Consider the following 16,714-nt stretch of genomic DNA (forward strand, 5'->3'; position numbering starts at 1 on the left):
TAAATGTTCACATTCAATTATGCACTATTTTACTTAAAGCCACAAGCATATCAACTTCAAATTTCAACCATTTGACATCCATAAATACCAACTCACAACAAGCATATAAATGTCAATATTACACCACATAATAAAAAGTCTTTCTCACATATATACATACATCATCAGACATACCAAAATAAGCCAAGTCACATGGCGATATACATAACAAACCATTTATCATTTACAAGCCAACTCAATGGTTAAAGCCATTACTAACATATACCAAAATGATCACAATTCCTATACATGCCATATAATCAAATTCATAAGTTCAAAAGTACCAAAGTGAAAACTTGATAGTGTGATGAGATCTTCGACGACACCCAATCCGAGCTAGCTTCGATAAAACTATAAAACATGGAAAAGTAAACATAGTAAGCTATAAAGCTTAGTAATCTCGTATAGTTAATAAGTAAAGCTCACCATTTATTCACAAATCAAGTAGTATGAACATAATATACTACAAAATCATTAATTCATAAGGTTTACATATATTCAATCACATAAGTAATCATGAGCTCACAACTTTCATAGGTTCAATGTTCATATAGTTTCCGTACATACCTGCTGATATGTATCTATTTCTCATTATTTCGTATCTTCGATATACCTATTGAACCATTTGGAATACTATCGGATACTTTGGAATCTCGCACCCTAAGTGCCAATACATAGCTGAAGCTATCTCAATCTCATATAATGCTCACTCTCGAGCTATCAACGGGTCTGCTCACACAAGCTGACAGTCATGACGTAGCTACATGGTACTGCTCACACAAGCTAATGAGAATCCGCAACATATGCTCAATAACTCAGCCACCGGTAGGACGTACAGACCAACACCCAAATCACATAACCCCTAATGACATGTCATTTGTATCCTAATCTATTACTAAGATTCAAACGGGATTTTTCATTGCCGAATCTTCGTCAAACATTTCCGTACAATTATATTCATCAATAATTCAAATATAAAACATTTAAAACACAATTACAATAATGCTTATTAGCATACGAACTTACCTCAATCGCAAAAACGATGAAATGAATTGACTAATCCAATATTTTATTTTCCCCCGATTTGGATCCTAACTTCGCTTTTCTTGATCTAAATGTAATGAAAATTAACTTATTCAATTATCAATTTATTCAACTTAGCCCAAAAAGCATATTATGGGAACTTTACTCTTGTGCCCTTAAAAATACAAATTCATGTAATTAGGTCCCTACCTATGCTAGCTGAATTTCCCTTATTACCATAGTAGCCCATATTTTTTATTATTTCACACATTTTCCACATAATTTATCACATTTTTCAATTTAATCCCTAATTGGACATTTTACCAAAAAATCACTTTACAAATGTTGTTTATCTATCTAACAACAACCATACATTTTCTATCATCAAACTTTAAAATACATGTACATTAATCAATGGAAAAACCCTAAATCTTTAACATTTTTGCAAATTAGTCCCTGGGCTAGCTAGATTAAGTTGAAACGACTCCAAAAACATAGAAATCATCAAAAACGGATTAAAAATACATACCTAATTGAAGGAGATAAGATTTTCGTAAGTTAAGCACAAAAATGGCTTTCTTCTTTGTGAAATTCGGTTGAAGAAAAATGATACAAAATGGTGTTTAATGTGGTTTTATTTATTATTAACTTTAATTACCTAATTACTTAATTAACCTTTATTGACTTTTCAAATTACACAAAATGCCAAGCCATTATAATCCACTATCACTATTATGGGTTAATTACCATGTAAGGACCTCCACTTTAAGGCTCTATAGCTATTAGACACATTTAGTTATTAGAACATATCTTTTACATTTTACGCTATTTAATCCTTTTTATCAAATTAAGCACTCAAACGATAAAATTTGTTAACGATATTTTCACACAATCATACTATCATGTTGTAGAGATTAAAATAATAATAAAATAATTATTTTGACATCAGATTTGTGATCTTGAAACCACTGTTCTGATTTGACAAAAAACAGGTTGTTACATATTTATTTTTAGGGTAAATTCTCTAGTTGATCACTCAATTTTTAGGGCACTTTAATTTTGGTCATTTAAAATGAAATCCTTGCAATTTGGTCACCCAACTTTTAGAGCGCTTTCATTTTAGTCACTCAAGCAGTAAACCTCTGATGGTGGTTAATTGTAGACACCACATCATGTTTGCATTTTCATTTTGGTTACTCAACTTTTAAGTTGCTTTCAATTTGGTCACCCAATAAATATCTTTTTTAAATATTGATTCGGGTAAAAAAAAACAAAGGATTAAAGTTTTAAAAAGGTAGAAACTAAAATAATAAACAAAATTTATCAAATTGTACTTGTTTATCTCATTGCGAAAGTTCTAATTTTTTTTGAAATATAAATTTTAAATATTAAGATTCAAAATTATAGTAACAAATCAATTTACATTATTAATAAATAAAGAAATTTCAACAAGTTATTAATTTATTTTGATGTTTTAAAATTATTTTACAAAAGTATCAATGAAACTTATTGTCTTTAATAGTTGTTTACTGAAACCCAAATTTATTTTAACTATATAATCTTGAATTTTCTATGTTAATCTAGAAGTAAAGAAAAATCCTTACAATTAAATAAATAAATTAATTTTATCTACCATGCCAAGCAATAGTCATAATTTTTCATCACTTATTTACCCAAGCATAGAACAAACAATTAATTTAATTAATTTCAAGGATATTTTCTTTACTTTTAGCTTAGCATGGAAGAATCCAAATTATACAATCAAAATAAATTTAAGCTTCATAGACAATTATTATATATAAGTTATTTGTTGATTTTGTTAATTTTAAAATTTAAAAGGAGAATAAATGAATTAATTTTAATATTATAATACAAATCGATTGACATTATCAATGGATAAAATTGTTTCAATAGTTTATTCAATTTATTTTGATGTTTTGAAATTTAAATTTTGATATTAAAAATAGAATTTTCAACAATAGAATAAACAATTACAAATTGACAAATTTTGTGTATTATTTTAGTTTCTACCTCTTTTCACTTTAATCTTTAATTTTTATCCCAATCAATATTTAAAAAGATATCTTTTAGGTGACCAAAATAAAAGTGTAAACATAATGTAATGTGTATAATTAACAGTCATTAGAGATTAAATATTTAGATAATTAAAATGAAAGCATCCTAAAAATTAGGTGATCAAATTGTAAAAATTTTATTTTAAGTGATTAAAATAAAAATACTCTAAAAATTATGTCACCAACTAAGTAGTTTAGCGTTGTTGTTTTACAAATTCTTAAGTTAATATATTGATGTGGTCTGCATTAAGATGCAGTTCCAACTTCATCCAGCCCATTGGAAGCGTTTTAAGCCGTATCCATATTTTAGCATAATTCATTCCATAGATAGGAATTTTTGAATAATAAATATTTTTAAAAAGTTGGTGTATTATATTATAGCAGAGGAAAAGTTAGAGCTTTAAAACTTTTATTTTGGTTGGCTGGCCTGCTGCAACACAAGGAAAGCCGCCAAAAGGAATACAATTTAAAAAAACAAAGGCCAGCTGGAGAGAACTATAAACGACGAAGCCTTTGATAGAGTTTGATTTGATACTCGCGTTGAAAACGTTATCAGTCATGCTCAAAACGGCACCGTTTCGAGCTGGATTAGGTCCCACTTATTACAGGCAAATCTTATCTCCAAAACCGCCCAATTCCATTTTAAATCCTGAATCATTAGTTTTCAAATCCAGATTCCCCAACAAAACCATACTTTTCTTCGCTCAAAAATTCAATAATAAGTCTATCTTAATTAAATAAAATTAAGAAAAACAAAAAACCAACAACCAATTCTATTCTCATTTTTAATTACCATTATACCCTCCTCAACCTTGCGTTAAAAAAAAAAAAACCCTCTAAATCTTCAGGCCTTCAGCGTCCCTCCCGAAAGCGAAGGCAAAAAAAAAAAAAACTGAAAAACGTTCTCTCCCTCGAAACCCACCATTACGGCAAATGGCGACGACGGTCACCGCCAACCTGAGCCGCGATCAGTACGTTTACTTAGCGAAGCTATCCGAGCAAGCTGAGCGCTATGAGGAGATGCTTCAGTTCATGCAAAAGCTGGTCCTGGGCTCAACCCCAGCCGCTGAATTAACCGTCGAGGAAAGGAACCTTCTCTCCGTCGCCTACAAAAACGTCATCGGATCTCTACGTGCCGCGTGGAGAATCGTTTCTTCCATCGAGCAGAAAGAAGAAGGTCGAAAGAACGAGGAACATGTTGTGCTGGTTAAGGAGTACAGATCCAAGATTGAATCCGAGTTGTCGGAAGTTTGCGCTAGTATCTTGACTTTATTGGAGTCGAATCTGATCCTCTCTGCTACTGCTAGTGAGTCCAAGGTTTTCTATTTGAAGATGAAAGGAGATTATCATCGCTATTTAGCGGAGTTTAAGGTTGGTGATGAGAGGAAAGCTGCTGCTGAGGATACTATGTTGTCTTACAAGGCTGCTCAGGTAACATTTTAACTCCAGCTCAAGCTTTGATTGAATAGTTGAATTTTACAGTACAATTTTGGATGTTGACTTGGGGGAATATGACTTTACGGTTGGGGCTTCGATTGTGAAACCTCTTTCATATTTTCTTCTTCCAAAGTTGATTCTTTAGATTTTTGTGTTGAACTGAATGAAGGATATTGCACTGGAGGATCTAGCACCGACGCACCCTATCAGATTGGGGCTTGCGCTGAATTTCTCGGTGTTCTACTATGAGATTCTCAATCAGTCAGACAAGGCATGTAGCATGGCTAAACAGGTGCGTTTTCCTGTTATTTTTGTTACCACTTTATCATGTTTTATGCTATAAATCCACCATTTAGTTTAATCTGGAGCCTATTAGATTAAAGTATGAACCAGCATGAGTTAAATAATTTTTTGTTCAGATAATTGCAAAAAGATAGCTCCATTTGTATTTGTTTGATTCTCATCATTCTATTACTTTAAACTCACTTCTCATTTTGAAAATTTTGAACTTGGGAAGAAACTAGTGTTAAATCAGGGTGTTAGCTATAGTACATAATGTTTTTTGATGCAGATCTGCTAAACCAAATCCTTATGAGCAATTAAGTCATATATATTTGGAGGGTGATATTCCATATCCGTGTCTTAATAAGTCAGATACGGGTGTTTTAAGAAAAATGAAGAGTTGAACAACATAGTAAGATGGTAGGTCAGTGAACAAACTTGAAATACTTAAGAGTTGTAGTTAGATAGGGAACAAATTAGTACAAGATTTCCCAAATTTCAATAGATTTGTGCTGGCCGACGAAGAATTGTTTGTCTTTCTTCTCGCTATTATCTTGCTTATGTTTTTGGGGAGAGAATAAATGGAATGAGGCTAACCTCTGAAATCATTGCAAAATAACTTTCGTAATTTGTTTTAAAACATTCTTTGTGATATTCTTGGGTGTCGATGCATGGTTGCTTGTCATGGTAAGAATAAATCATAAATTAATTTCGGAAATTCATTAAATCTGGCTTGTTTTTCTTTAAAAAAGGCATTTGAGGAAGCCATTGCTGAGCTTGACACACTGGGAGAAGAGTCATACAAGGATAGCACTCTCATTATGCAACTGCTAAGGGATAATCTTACTCTCTGGACTTCGGATGTGCAGGTCATTGCCCTCCCTTCCTCTACCCTTCCCCTTCCCCTCTGAAGCAGGAGCTTGTTTTATCTATCATTTTTATTAATGCTGATTACATTATTATGTTGTTTTTTTGTTGTTCCTTTTATTGTAATTGGCCCAGATGATTAGTTCTTTTTAAGTTTTAAATCTAGGGCAAGGAATAAAGTCTTATTTGCAGGAAAGGCTAGTATAAATAAGTTACTAAGCTTTATGATCAACATTATTCTTATTATATTCTTTGAATGAATAGAAAAAAGACCCTAAAGGTTCCCTATACCCCTACGTTTTTAAAAGTTTCAACTTTCTACTCGTTTTTCAGTCCTAATTCTGCAAATTTACCATTGATTTCCCCCTAGTCCACATTATCCTCACCCATGTTAGCCCCTCTCAAGGGCACACACAAACTCCATGCTAACAGGGATTTTGACACATGCATTAACCCATGCCTAACTCAGTGTGATGTTGATTTTCATGCAGGACCAGTTAGATGAGCCGTAGAAGGTGTGTTATAGCGGTGTTGGTCCTATTCTTCATCTGAAGGAGGTGGGCTTTGAATGTCATTTGATTCTCTGATTACAGTGTGTAATTTAAAAAATGGGAAGCAACCCATGGCAATGATGTTGCTATATTCTGTACTGAACTTGTTTTTGGAATGTGGAAGTGATTTTTATTAGAGTAGCATTTGGGCATTATTTTTTTTTTGTTTATTTTATCTTCATCGAACAGTTAGTCGTTTCCTGAATCACTTGTCTTCCAATATTTTGGGTTAAATTCCATGAAGTATCGGGCTAAGTTAGGCAGGTTTGCCTACAGTTTTGTGCTGTCTTCTTTCAAAAAATGAGATGCCAAATCCGCTTCCTTCCACGGTGGATGATAAAGCGGTGTTAGCAGTGGTTTTGGTGTTAGACGATAGAGAATCTCGAATCTCACTGAAAGAAAAGAGGTTTCACTTTCACATCGTATAAAGCTGTAGGTCAAGTTGATGTTCATCTGTCATGATGTCTACAATTTGCATTTAGGAAGACGGCTGATGGCACGAGATGAAACATCATTGATTTGTCGTCGTATGGACAATACTATCTATTGCCACGTTAACCAAGATATGTATCCCGTCCCATCTCTAAAAAGCTGAAAGAATAACGTCTCATAATTACTCTCATTAGTCTCGTCGCGTTTGATAAATCAGATTTGATTAGGTTTGAATTTGGATAAAAAAATTTACACCAGCAGATTGGTAATCGACTTGAATTTAATTTAGATGATAAAAATGTAAATTTATATTAAAATTTAGTATAAAAATATATAAAATAGTAGCTGAAAAATATTTTTTAATAATTTATATTTTTTAATAGTAAAAGGTCTCTTTGAGTAGGCCAAATTGACATGAACGACGTGCTCGAGTATGAAAAATATTTTATAATTGAGCCTCCCCTGACACAAACACTTTTAATCTCAACTGGTACTAAAGAGGCTTTTGAATCAAACATTTAATATTATGAGTGAAAATATTATATTTCAAATATGAAAATATTATTTCGAAGATAATATAATATCATTAACAAGGTAAGATTCAATAATATAAGAATTAATGAATAATAATACAATATAAGGATTAATCTTTATTTTCCTTAGTAATCTAATTAACATTTTGCATGAAATGTTACTTTTATGCTAATTATACCTTCATTTTCTATTATTTGCTTAAAGATGTTCTCAAATCATATCAAAATAAACATATTTTACTAGAAAACAAAATATGTTTTTATGCTAGTCCTAGATTGCATGAAAGACTTGTTCTTTAGGAAAAAGTAATTAAAGTTGCTGAGTCTCATTCACTTCCATAGCTTCTTGTGGATGATTTCATTGAGGTGTTATCCTTTATTGACAAAAGAGGTCTCCTTGTAAATTCTTCGCGTATACAACTTCCAGAGTTGTCTCAACACCTGTAATCTTATTCACCTCGGTTTCTTGGACCTTGTTTTACTTGGTCAAATATGTGTGTTTGCCCTAACCTTATTCAAGAGCGCATTGATTTGGCTTTTGCTAACCAAATTTTTATACCTTGAATATCTTGTTACTCACCTCCCAAAACCTATTCCGATAATTGCCTGATCCTTCTCAATCTTCACACTTCAAGACATCAATTTGGCAATAAACCTTTTTGGTTCCAATCCATGTGGTTCAGTCATCCCACCTTCTCCCCTCTTGTTTCTAATAGTTTGGATGCAAGGATCAAACCTCTCCATTCACCTTAGAGAGTGGAACAAAATTACCTTTGGCAATATTTTTGCCCACCTCTTAGGAATCCAACATGAGCTTGCTTTGAGTCCGTGTGATTTTCTTATTTACCTCTACAACTTCCTATTTGGATTATAATGAAGTTCTTAATCAAGAGAAAATGTACTGGGTGATGAAGTCGAGAGTGGGTTCGATCATTAAGGGAGAAACGAACACTAAGTTTTTCCATTTCACAACTCTCATTTGTAAGAAGAATAATCGCATTTCGAACCTTGTTGACTAGATCGAAAATAGCATTTTTGACCCTTTGCTGAGCTAATTAACCCTCACTTTAAATCCATCTACGCTATCGAGAAGATCAATCATGATTGGCTTGTTTCTACTTGCCCCCTTCTTGGCCTTTTCTTTCACAATAGCATATTTAAGATATCTGCTCCTCAATCACCACTCTTGTGATCAAGAAAGCCCTTTGGTCCTTCAAACCACTTAAAGTTACCATTCATTCCAGGCTTTGTTATTTTATCACGGATATCTTCAGTTTTAGCACCATGCCAAAAGAGATAAATGGCACCCTTATTCCTCTTCCCTAAATGCCTTGGAGTATTCTCTATCAACCAGTTCAGACCAATTAGCCTTTGTAACACCTCATACAAGCTTGTTACCAAAATCCTTTCCTTGCGCCTTTATCCTATCATTGACAGATTGACCTCTCCCCTGCATGCTAGTTTTATTCCTGGTAGATAAGCCTATGATAATGTCGTCATTGTTCAAGAAGCCATCCACTCCATGAGACTTAAAGAAAGGGATACAAGGCTTCATGGCCCTTAAGCTTCACTTGAAGAAAGCCTCTGATCGGTTGGATTGGGATTTCATTAGAAAGACACTTCATTTTCTTCAGCTTTTTGAAGACATGATTAACCTTATTATGACTTGTATCTCTCCTTCTACCATGTCCATCCTGGTTAGTAAGGAAAACTCAACAGCTTTACACCTTCAAGAGGAATTCAATAAGGCGACCATTTATCTCTCTACATTTTCACCCTATGTATGGAGTATCTTGGCCATCTTATCAATCATGCTTGCTCTCAAAAGAAATTGTTCCCCCTCAAATGCTGTTTTGTCGGCCCTGACATTTCTTATGTTTTCTTTGCTGATGATATCATTCTTTTTGCTCGAGCTGATAGTGAATCCACCACCACAATCCACGGAATTCTTAACTCCTTTTATAGAGAATCAGGACAAAAAACCAGCCTTCAAAAAAAAGTCTTCTTCTCAACGAACACTCCTGGCTCTAGAAAATCCTGGATCACTATTTACTAACCTCTTAGAGTTCCATGAAACTTTTGATTTTAGTTGCTATCTTGGAGTACCCAATTCACCACAGAAGAGCCAATAAAGAGGACGATGGTTTGATAGTTGAGAAAATTTACTCAAAACTCGTGGGATGGAAAGCTAAATTGCTTTCTCTTGTTGGGAGGCTCATGCTCATTAAATCCACTATGGCATCTCTCTCATCCCACGTCAGACATTGTCATCAAGCACTTGTAAATGCTATTGGTCATATTAATCGAAATCTTCCGTAGGGAGGATGAAATCTTGGAGTTCGTTAAATGAAGGCTCAAAACTAGAGATCATGGGTTGGGCTATCCAGCCCGGTCCGAAGGCTTGTCTGGAAAATGAGAAGGTTCGGGTAAAAATATAAGTTCGAAATATGAGTTTGAGTAAAAAACGAGGCCCGTTTAGAAAATAGACCGGGTCTCGGGTAAAATTTTTTTGGCCTGGGTATACTAAATAATTTTTTTATTTTTAATCATATTTTCTTTTTATTTTCAATTTTAATATAACCACTTTTTATTATATTTTCAATTTGTGTATTGTTTTAAGAATTATTTGTCTCATTTTTTATTTTTTATTTTAATATTTATTTTTATGTTTTTAAATGTATTTGATTTACTATATTTTTAATTTTTTTATTTAATAAAATAAGCTAAAAAATTTAATATGGGCCGGGCCAGGCTCGGGCTTAGCAATTTTATTTCGGGTCAGACTTGGACAAATTTTTAGGCCTATATTTTGAGTCGGGCCTAGAAAACGGGCTTAAATTTTTTTCTAGGCACAGCCTGAACTCAGCTCGGCCCTGCCCATGATCACGTCCACTCAAAACCAAGCCTACCTCTCTCTAAACTCTATTGACGACCTATCAATTCCAATTCTAAACTTTAGGCTCAAATTTTACATGCCAAAAACCTTCGCAACTCAAATTTTAAAGCTAACATTTTTGATTACCTGGAAATCTCTCGATAGTGTTCATCACATCATAGAGAAAGGTGTTCGGTGGGTTATAAAAGATGGTTCCCTTATCAATTTTTGGCACGCCAACTAGACTGGCATAGGTTCTATTCATCCTTTCATTCATGGCCCTCTTCTACTCGATGAAGAACATATCTCGATTAAGGATTTCTATTCTGGCTCCTTTATTAGGTCTTTTGATTTCCCTAATAACATTACGAACAACATTCTTGCGCATCCCCTTCCCATCTTCTGTTATGGCCCTAACATAATGCCACTACAAATGGCCTTTTCCTTCAAATCAACTTAGCATATTGCTTCAAAGCTTATTAACCACCCTCGACTTGGATGTGGATTTGGAATATTAGTCTTCCACCTAAACTATCTTTTTTCATAGGAGAAGTTGTTAGTTTCTTTCTCCCTACTTCATCTTTTCTTCAACTTAGAGGCTTAGAAATTTATATTTGTAACGGTCGAATTTTCAACGATACCAAAAAATATGGTTTTAGAATCCATTTCCGTAAATTGAGTTTGTAAATATTAAATAAGAATATTTACAAAGATGGTATAAAAAATAAATTGAAGATTGGTCAAGTAAATTTTTTCTAATTATTAGTTAATTAAGGTTCAAGGATTAAATTGTAAAAGTCCAATCCCTATAGAGTTTTAATTTACCAAAAGCCCAGACTTAAATAATAATTAACCAAAGGTTCAAAATGATAAATAAACTATTTTCCAATAGGAGATAGTGCATGATGATGACATCTTCCACTAATTGTGATTAAAAGATTAATTATGTTAATTTAATTAATCTAGGTTAATTAAAGGTAAATTAAAGTATAAAAGATAAAGATAGTGGAAATTCACCATCTTTCTTCACCCTTAAGCCGTCCACCATTGTTGAAGCAAAAGAAAAACCCTTTCAAGCTTTTGAAGCTTTCAGCCATTAATAGGTAAGAGAAATTAAGGTCTTTTCTTGTAATTTTTATAGATTTTGGGTTATGAGAGCTTGATTCAGCTAGACCATGTATCAATTTAATAAATTGTTAAAGTTTTAGGGAGTTGCTATTATTGATTAATTGATTAATTAAACTTGAAATTGATAGATTTTAAGCTTAGATTGTAAAAATGATTAGATTGTAAAGTTAATCTAGCTTGTTTGTTAACTTTGTTACATCAGGGACCAAATTGAATAAATGTAAAACCTACCATGAAATTATGTTAGAAATAGAAAGTGTAAGATCCCTAATGGAAATATATGAATTCATATTTTAATCCGAAGCTAGGAATCGAAAGTTATGTTTATCTCGAGTTTAGGGACTAAATTGAATAAAATGTAAAATATAAGGGGAATAAAAAAATATTTGATAGGATAATGCATATCATGGCATAGTATGAAAATTTTTAGTACTGATTGGTTATATAAAATAATTGCTAGATCAATATTTGGATCAAAGTTGAGCTAATAGGGGAAAAGTTAAAATTATAGATTAGTCCCTGAAGAATTCATTTGTTTTGGTGTTTTGAATAGGTAAGTTTAGATGGAACTTACTAATTTGTGTGTTATGCATACTTCTATTTAATTATATATATGTATATGTATGTTTGAGTATATATTGACATACTCGTAGTTTGACACATAAAGGTAAAGCAGATTGAATAGAAACATGTGAATAACTACAGGGTATAAATGTATGAACATGATTGATTACATGTATGATACCGAGATATATGTAGTTGATGCCCACGTTTCAGTGGTATTGGAAATAGTGGTTTCAGAACTACAAAATCGATGAGTAAGTTCATATAACTAGTATTTAAATTATGCGAGTCTATAATAATTTTATATTGAATTTTGATTTGATGAATTTTAACTATTGAATTAAAAGTTAGTTTAAGTGGTTCGATTCAAAAGTCGAGTGGGTTATTAAAATGAGGTATTGGGACCTTATTTCCGTTATTGAAGGTCGTAAATATTTTTATTAAATATTTACAGATTCGTAATATATGTGAATTGAAGTTTGGTCTGGTAACTTTAATGATTTATTGCTTAATTTCAGTAAAAGGACTAAATTGTAAAGGAGAAAAAAGTGAATCATTATAGATTTAATTACTAAAGGGACCAAAATGGTGATTAAAACATGATAAAAAAGTCCAAGCGTTGGTGGATGTCAATCATTCCACTAACTTTTAGGTTATTTATTCATTAAGTCCTAATTAGTTTAAGATTAAATTGAAATAAAGTTTGTTTAATTGGAATTTAATATAATTGAAGGACCAATGCTGTAATTGGACCATCCTTAAATGGTCTAATGATAGGATTGATGTGGAATTCTTTAGATTTTGATAAATTGCATTTAGATCCTAATTAATTAATAATTAAAGAAAATTGACTAAATTGTAAAAAATTGTAAAAATCAATCGCTATTAGTTTAAAATGTTTAATAAGGAGGTTCTAAAGGGAAATTAGACCCTTGTGCTTGTAGTGGACGGTAATGCTAAGAAAAGATAAAATTTAAATGTTATAATGAAGGGTATATTAGTAAATTAACAAAAAAAGTAAAAATTTATAATAAATTAAAAGGTAAAATAACTTCATCTTCTTCAATTTCTTTCTCTCAAAGACTGAAACCTTTAGAAAACCATAGAAGGAGCTTCGAACAAGTTGAGTTCTTCATTTAGGCAAGTATATCTTGTTCGTTTTTAATAATTTTTTTATGTTTTTAAACTTGTATTAGCTCGATCTAGCTAATCCAGTGACTAATTTGTAAAATTGTTAAACATTGTGGATTATGCCATTGATTTGTTGTGTATATTCTTGAAGGTTTATGATGGATTATTAAGTTATATTGTTAAATAGGACTATTTTGTAAAGTAGTTTTGTTAATTTTAATGTTAAAAGACTAAAATGATAAAGTGATAAAAATGTAAGGACTAAATTTATTTTTAATGAGACCCAATATCATTCAGCTAAATTTATTTTTAATGAAAATTGATTAAATTGCAAGTTTTAAGCTTAAGGACTAAATTGAATAAAAGTGAAATATTAGGGATAATTTTGTAAAAAGTCTAAAAGGACTAAATTGCATAAAATGAGTTAATTTTGATGTGGAATTAGTGAATTGAATGAAATTATTATTTTAGATCAAGAACGAATGGAAAATCAAGGAAGAGAAAATTGCAAATAGTCTCTATACTTTGTCGTTGCTGCAGTTTAGTCTAGTAAGTTCGTATAGTTTAATTTTAGTACATTTTTCAATGTATTATATGAACCTAATTGCATAATATTAGATCATATTGATGTGTTTAGTTAAAAATGGAAATAATGAATTGATATGATGTCGATCACTGATTGGGATGCTTTGTACTGTTACTGCAAATTAGTCATGTAAGTTCGTAACTTAGTAATTCAATTAATTATTATTTCGATGAATTATTATCTATTTGTGTATATATGTGAATCAAATTTGTTGGCTTGAATGAAACGAATAAGACCATAGTTGAAAGACACTGTGGCACTATACCAGAGCTGAATAAGACCATAGTTGAAAGAAACTATGGCATCATACCGGAAACGAGTAAGACCATCCATAGCTGAAAAATGTTATGGCATCACGATTTTACTGAGTAAGACTATAGCTAAAAGATGTTATGACATCACGTTTTAACGAGTAAAGCCATAGGGAGTAAGACCATAGTTGAAAGACGTTATGGCATCACGAGTTTAAAGAGTAAGACCATAGCTGAAAGATGTTATGGCATCACAGTTTTAACAAGTAAGACCATAGTTGAAAGACATTATGGCATCACGATTTTAACGAGTAAGACCATAGTTGAAAGACATCATGACATCACAATTTTAACGAGTAAGACCATAGCTAAAAGACATTATGGCATCAAGATTCTAACGAGCAAGACCATAGCTGAAGGACGCTATGGCATCATGAATCAGACGAATAAGATCATGATTGAAAGACACTATGACATCCTTTAACCATTTTCTATTCAGGTAATATGTTTTGGGTGAGATATGTACCATAAGATTGAATGTAAGATGAATGTGTTGACTAATATAATTTGTAATGAAGATTTATGCCTTGGTGTGATTATATGCTATATATGTATATAAATATGTTAATTAATGATGTTTGTGATGTTTAATGAATTAAATAGATATACGAGTATTTTCGAGTAGTCAATGTTATTCTATTTGGTTTATCAGGCTATGTTTTCTTGACCTTTTAAAATTTATTGAAAAGTGGAAATTGATTTGTATTATTGTACTGAGCATTTCTCACCTGTTGTAAGTTGTGATTGACAAGAATTCAAATAATAACCTCATTGACAGGAATTCTGTTCATTAATATTGTATTTGAATTATTATTATGTTTGATTCGGTAAGCTTTTGTAATACCTCTTACCCGTATTCGACGCTGGAATAGGGTACGAGGCATTACTGGACTTATCACACAAACAATCATACAATTCGGAGTCATAAATTTGCGTCACAATTAAAACCATTCTCATTCAATCATAAAGTCCCTAGCACGAGCCTATGAGGAACGAAACATGTTTTGGAAGTGGTTCAGGACTAAACAGAGCACTTAGGAAATTTTTACAAAACTTAGGAAAATTTTTCCCTAAATAAGGGTCATACGCCCGTGTGGTTTGGGACACGCTTGTGTGGGTAGGTCGTGTGGCTACACACGTGTAACTCCCTTTACCTGTATTCAACACCGAAACAGGGTACGAGGCATTATCGGACTCACATCACAAGTAATCGTACAATTCCAAACCATAAATTTTCATCAAAATTAAAACCATTTGTAATCAATCATAAAGTCCCTAATACGAGCCTACGAGGCTCAAAACGTGCTTTGGAAGTAGTCAGGACTAAACTGAGAAATTTGAGAAATTTTTACAAAACTTAGAAAATTTTCCACCCTACAGGTGTCACACGCCCGTGTGAATATGGGATACACCCGTGTGGGCAGGCCGTGTGATCACACATGCCCGTGTCCTGACCCCGTGTAACTCTCTGACTTGTAACTAATGAACAAATTAGGATCACACGGCGAAGTCACACACCCATGTGCTAGGTCTTGTGGTTAATTAATTTAATTCGAATTAGGTGCAGGTTTCACGCGGTCAAGACACACGCCCATGTTCTAGACCGTGTGGCATACATGGCTGAGACACACTCCCATGTCTCTTCCCGTGTGCCAATTCTGAGCTTTCTGTTTCTCAAAATTAAGGTGCAGAGGACACACAGCCTAACCACATGCCGGTGTTACTAGGCCGCGTGTCACACACGGTCTAGACACACGCCCATATGGAAAAAATAAAGCCATTTCCTAGCTTCATTTCTCACCCAAAATCACCCAAAAAACCTGCATATGAAACACTCAACCAATTCCAACCATTTTAAGCATTCAAATTTGGCAATTTCATCATTCATCAAGGCATACCATTTCATGCATACATGGTTACAAACTCACTTTAGCTTAACTTAGATATTAACAACATTTGATCACATGAACTTAGCATAACACATATGTATATATATATATATCACAATAGCTTACTAAATCATACCCAAAATGAACCATCACTAGCCATTAGAAGGGCTAGGTTACAAAATAACATTTCAAGCCACCATTGGCCAAGTTTTCCTATGCATGCCATTATACCAAAATGATTCTACTATATATACCCAAGATAGCTAGCCGATAGTGTGACAATGCTCCAATGATCTCCCAACCTTCATGAGCTTCCGAGCACTATAAGACAAGGGAAAAATAAAAGGAGTAAGCATTATCTGCTTAATAAGTCCGTATAACGAAAATTAAACTTATCAATCTTGGTTATTAAATCTAAACATACAATATCATGTTTCGATCCATTTGGCTAAATTTCCTAAGCACATACATTCTATTAAACATGTTAGTAACCAAAATCTTCATATAAATCAAGTAACATAAATGAGCTCATCAAGTAATATTCTATTTAGTCATTACTATTTCATCTAAGGTTTTTATACCAAGTCAAGAGTTATATGTCCTTTGAATCATTGAATTCCAATGAATGCTCAAGTAGTACACTCGAAGTGTATGATTCAACAATTCGTCAATTTCTTATTCAAGAGTACCCATTAGGGCACTTAACCAAGAAACACTCTCTTGAGTCACATATAGTTTAACAGGAATACCAGTCCAGGCTAAATCCTTTATATAACGTATGCTCAAAGGCTCGATTAGGATTACCAGTCCATTCTAAACCCTAATCTTAACGCATGTTTGAGAGGTATTATATTATGATTACTCTTCCGGGCTAAATCCTTTATATGACAAGGTCACTGGGATTACTCGTCTGAGCTAAATCTCACTTGTTTCGGGAAAGCGCACACAATCATTGAAATTCAACATCCAATTCAGACTAACCACATTATCA

At 32.7% G+C, this 16,714-nt stretch overlaps 1 protein-coding gene across 1 annotated transcript; it reads left to right on the forward strand.

Annotated features, from left to right (window-relative positions):
- Window positions 1-3,766: 3,766 nt before the first annotated feature.
- On the forward strand, window positions 3,767-6,479 carry LOC108469703 (14-3-3-like protein B). Its single transcript, XM_017770701.2, has 4 exons — window positions 3,767-4,568; window positions 4,744-4,866; window positions 5,609-5,725; window positions 6,215-6,479. The coding sequence occupies exons 1-4, from the start codon at window positions 4,071-4,073 to the stop codon at window positions 6,233-6,235; spliced, it is 759 nt and encodes a 252-aa protein (XP_017626190.1). The 5' UTR covers window positions 3,767-4,070; the 3' UTR covers window positions 6,236-6,479.
- The last annotated feature ends 10,235 nt before the right edge of the window (window positions 6,480-16,714 follow it).

Source organism: Gossypium arboreum, chromosome 3 (assembly GCF_025698485.1).
Source record: "Gossypium arboreum isolate Shixiya-1 chromosome 3, ASM2569848v2, whole genome shotgun sequence".
Classification (NCBI taxonomy): Eukaryota; Viridiplantae; Streptophyta; class Magnoliopsida; order Malvales; family Malvaceae; genus Gossypium; species Gossypium arboreum.

What these genes read in the sequence shown, in the direction of transcription:
- LOC108469703 (XM_017770701.2), top strand. Translation starts at nt 4,071, where the DNA reads ATGGCGACGACGGTCACCGCCAACCTGAGCCGCGATCAGTACGTTTAC. An exon ending in TGTCTTACAAGGCTGCTCAG is followed by an intron (nt 4,569 to 4,743) that starts GTAACATTTTAA and finishes AACTGAATGAAG; the next exon opens with GATATTGCACTGGAGGATCT. An exon ending in CATGTAGCATGGCTAAACAG is followed by an intron (nt 4,867 to 5,608) that starts GTGCGTTTTCCT and finishes TCTTTAAAAAAG; the next exon opens with GCATTTGAGGAAGCCATTGC.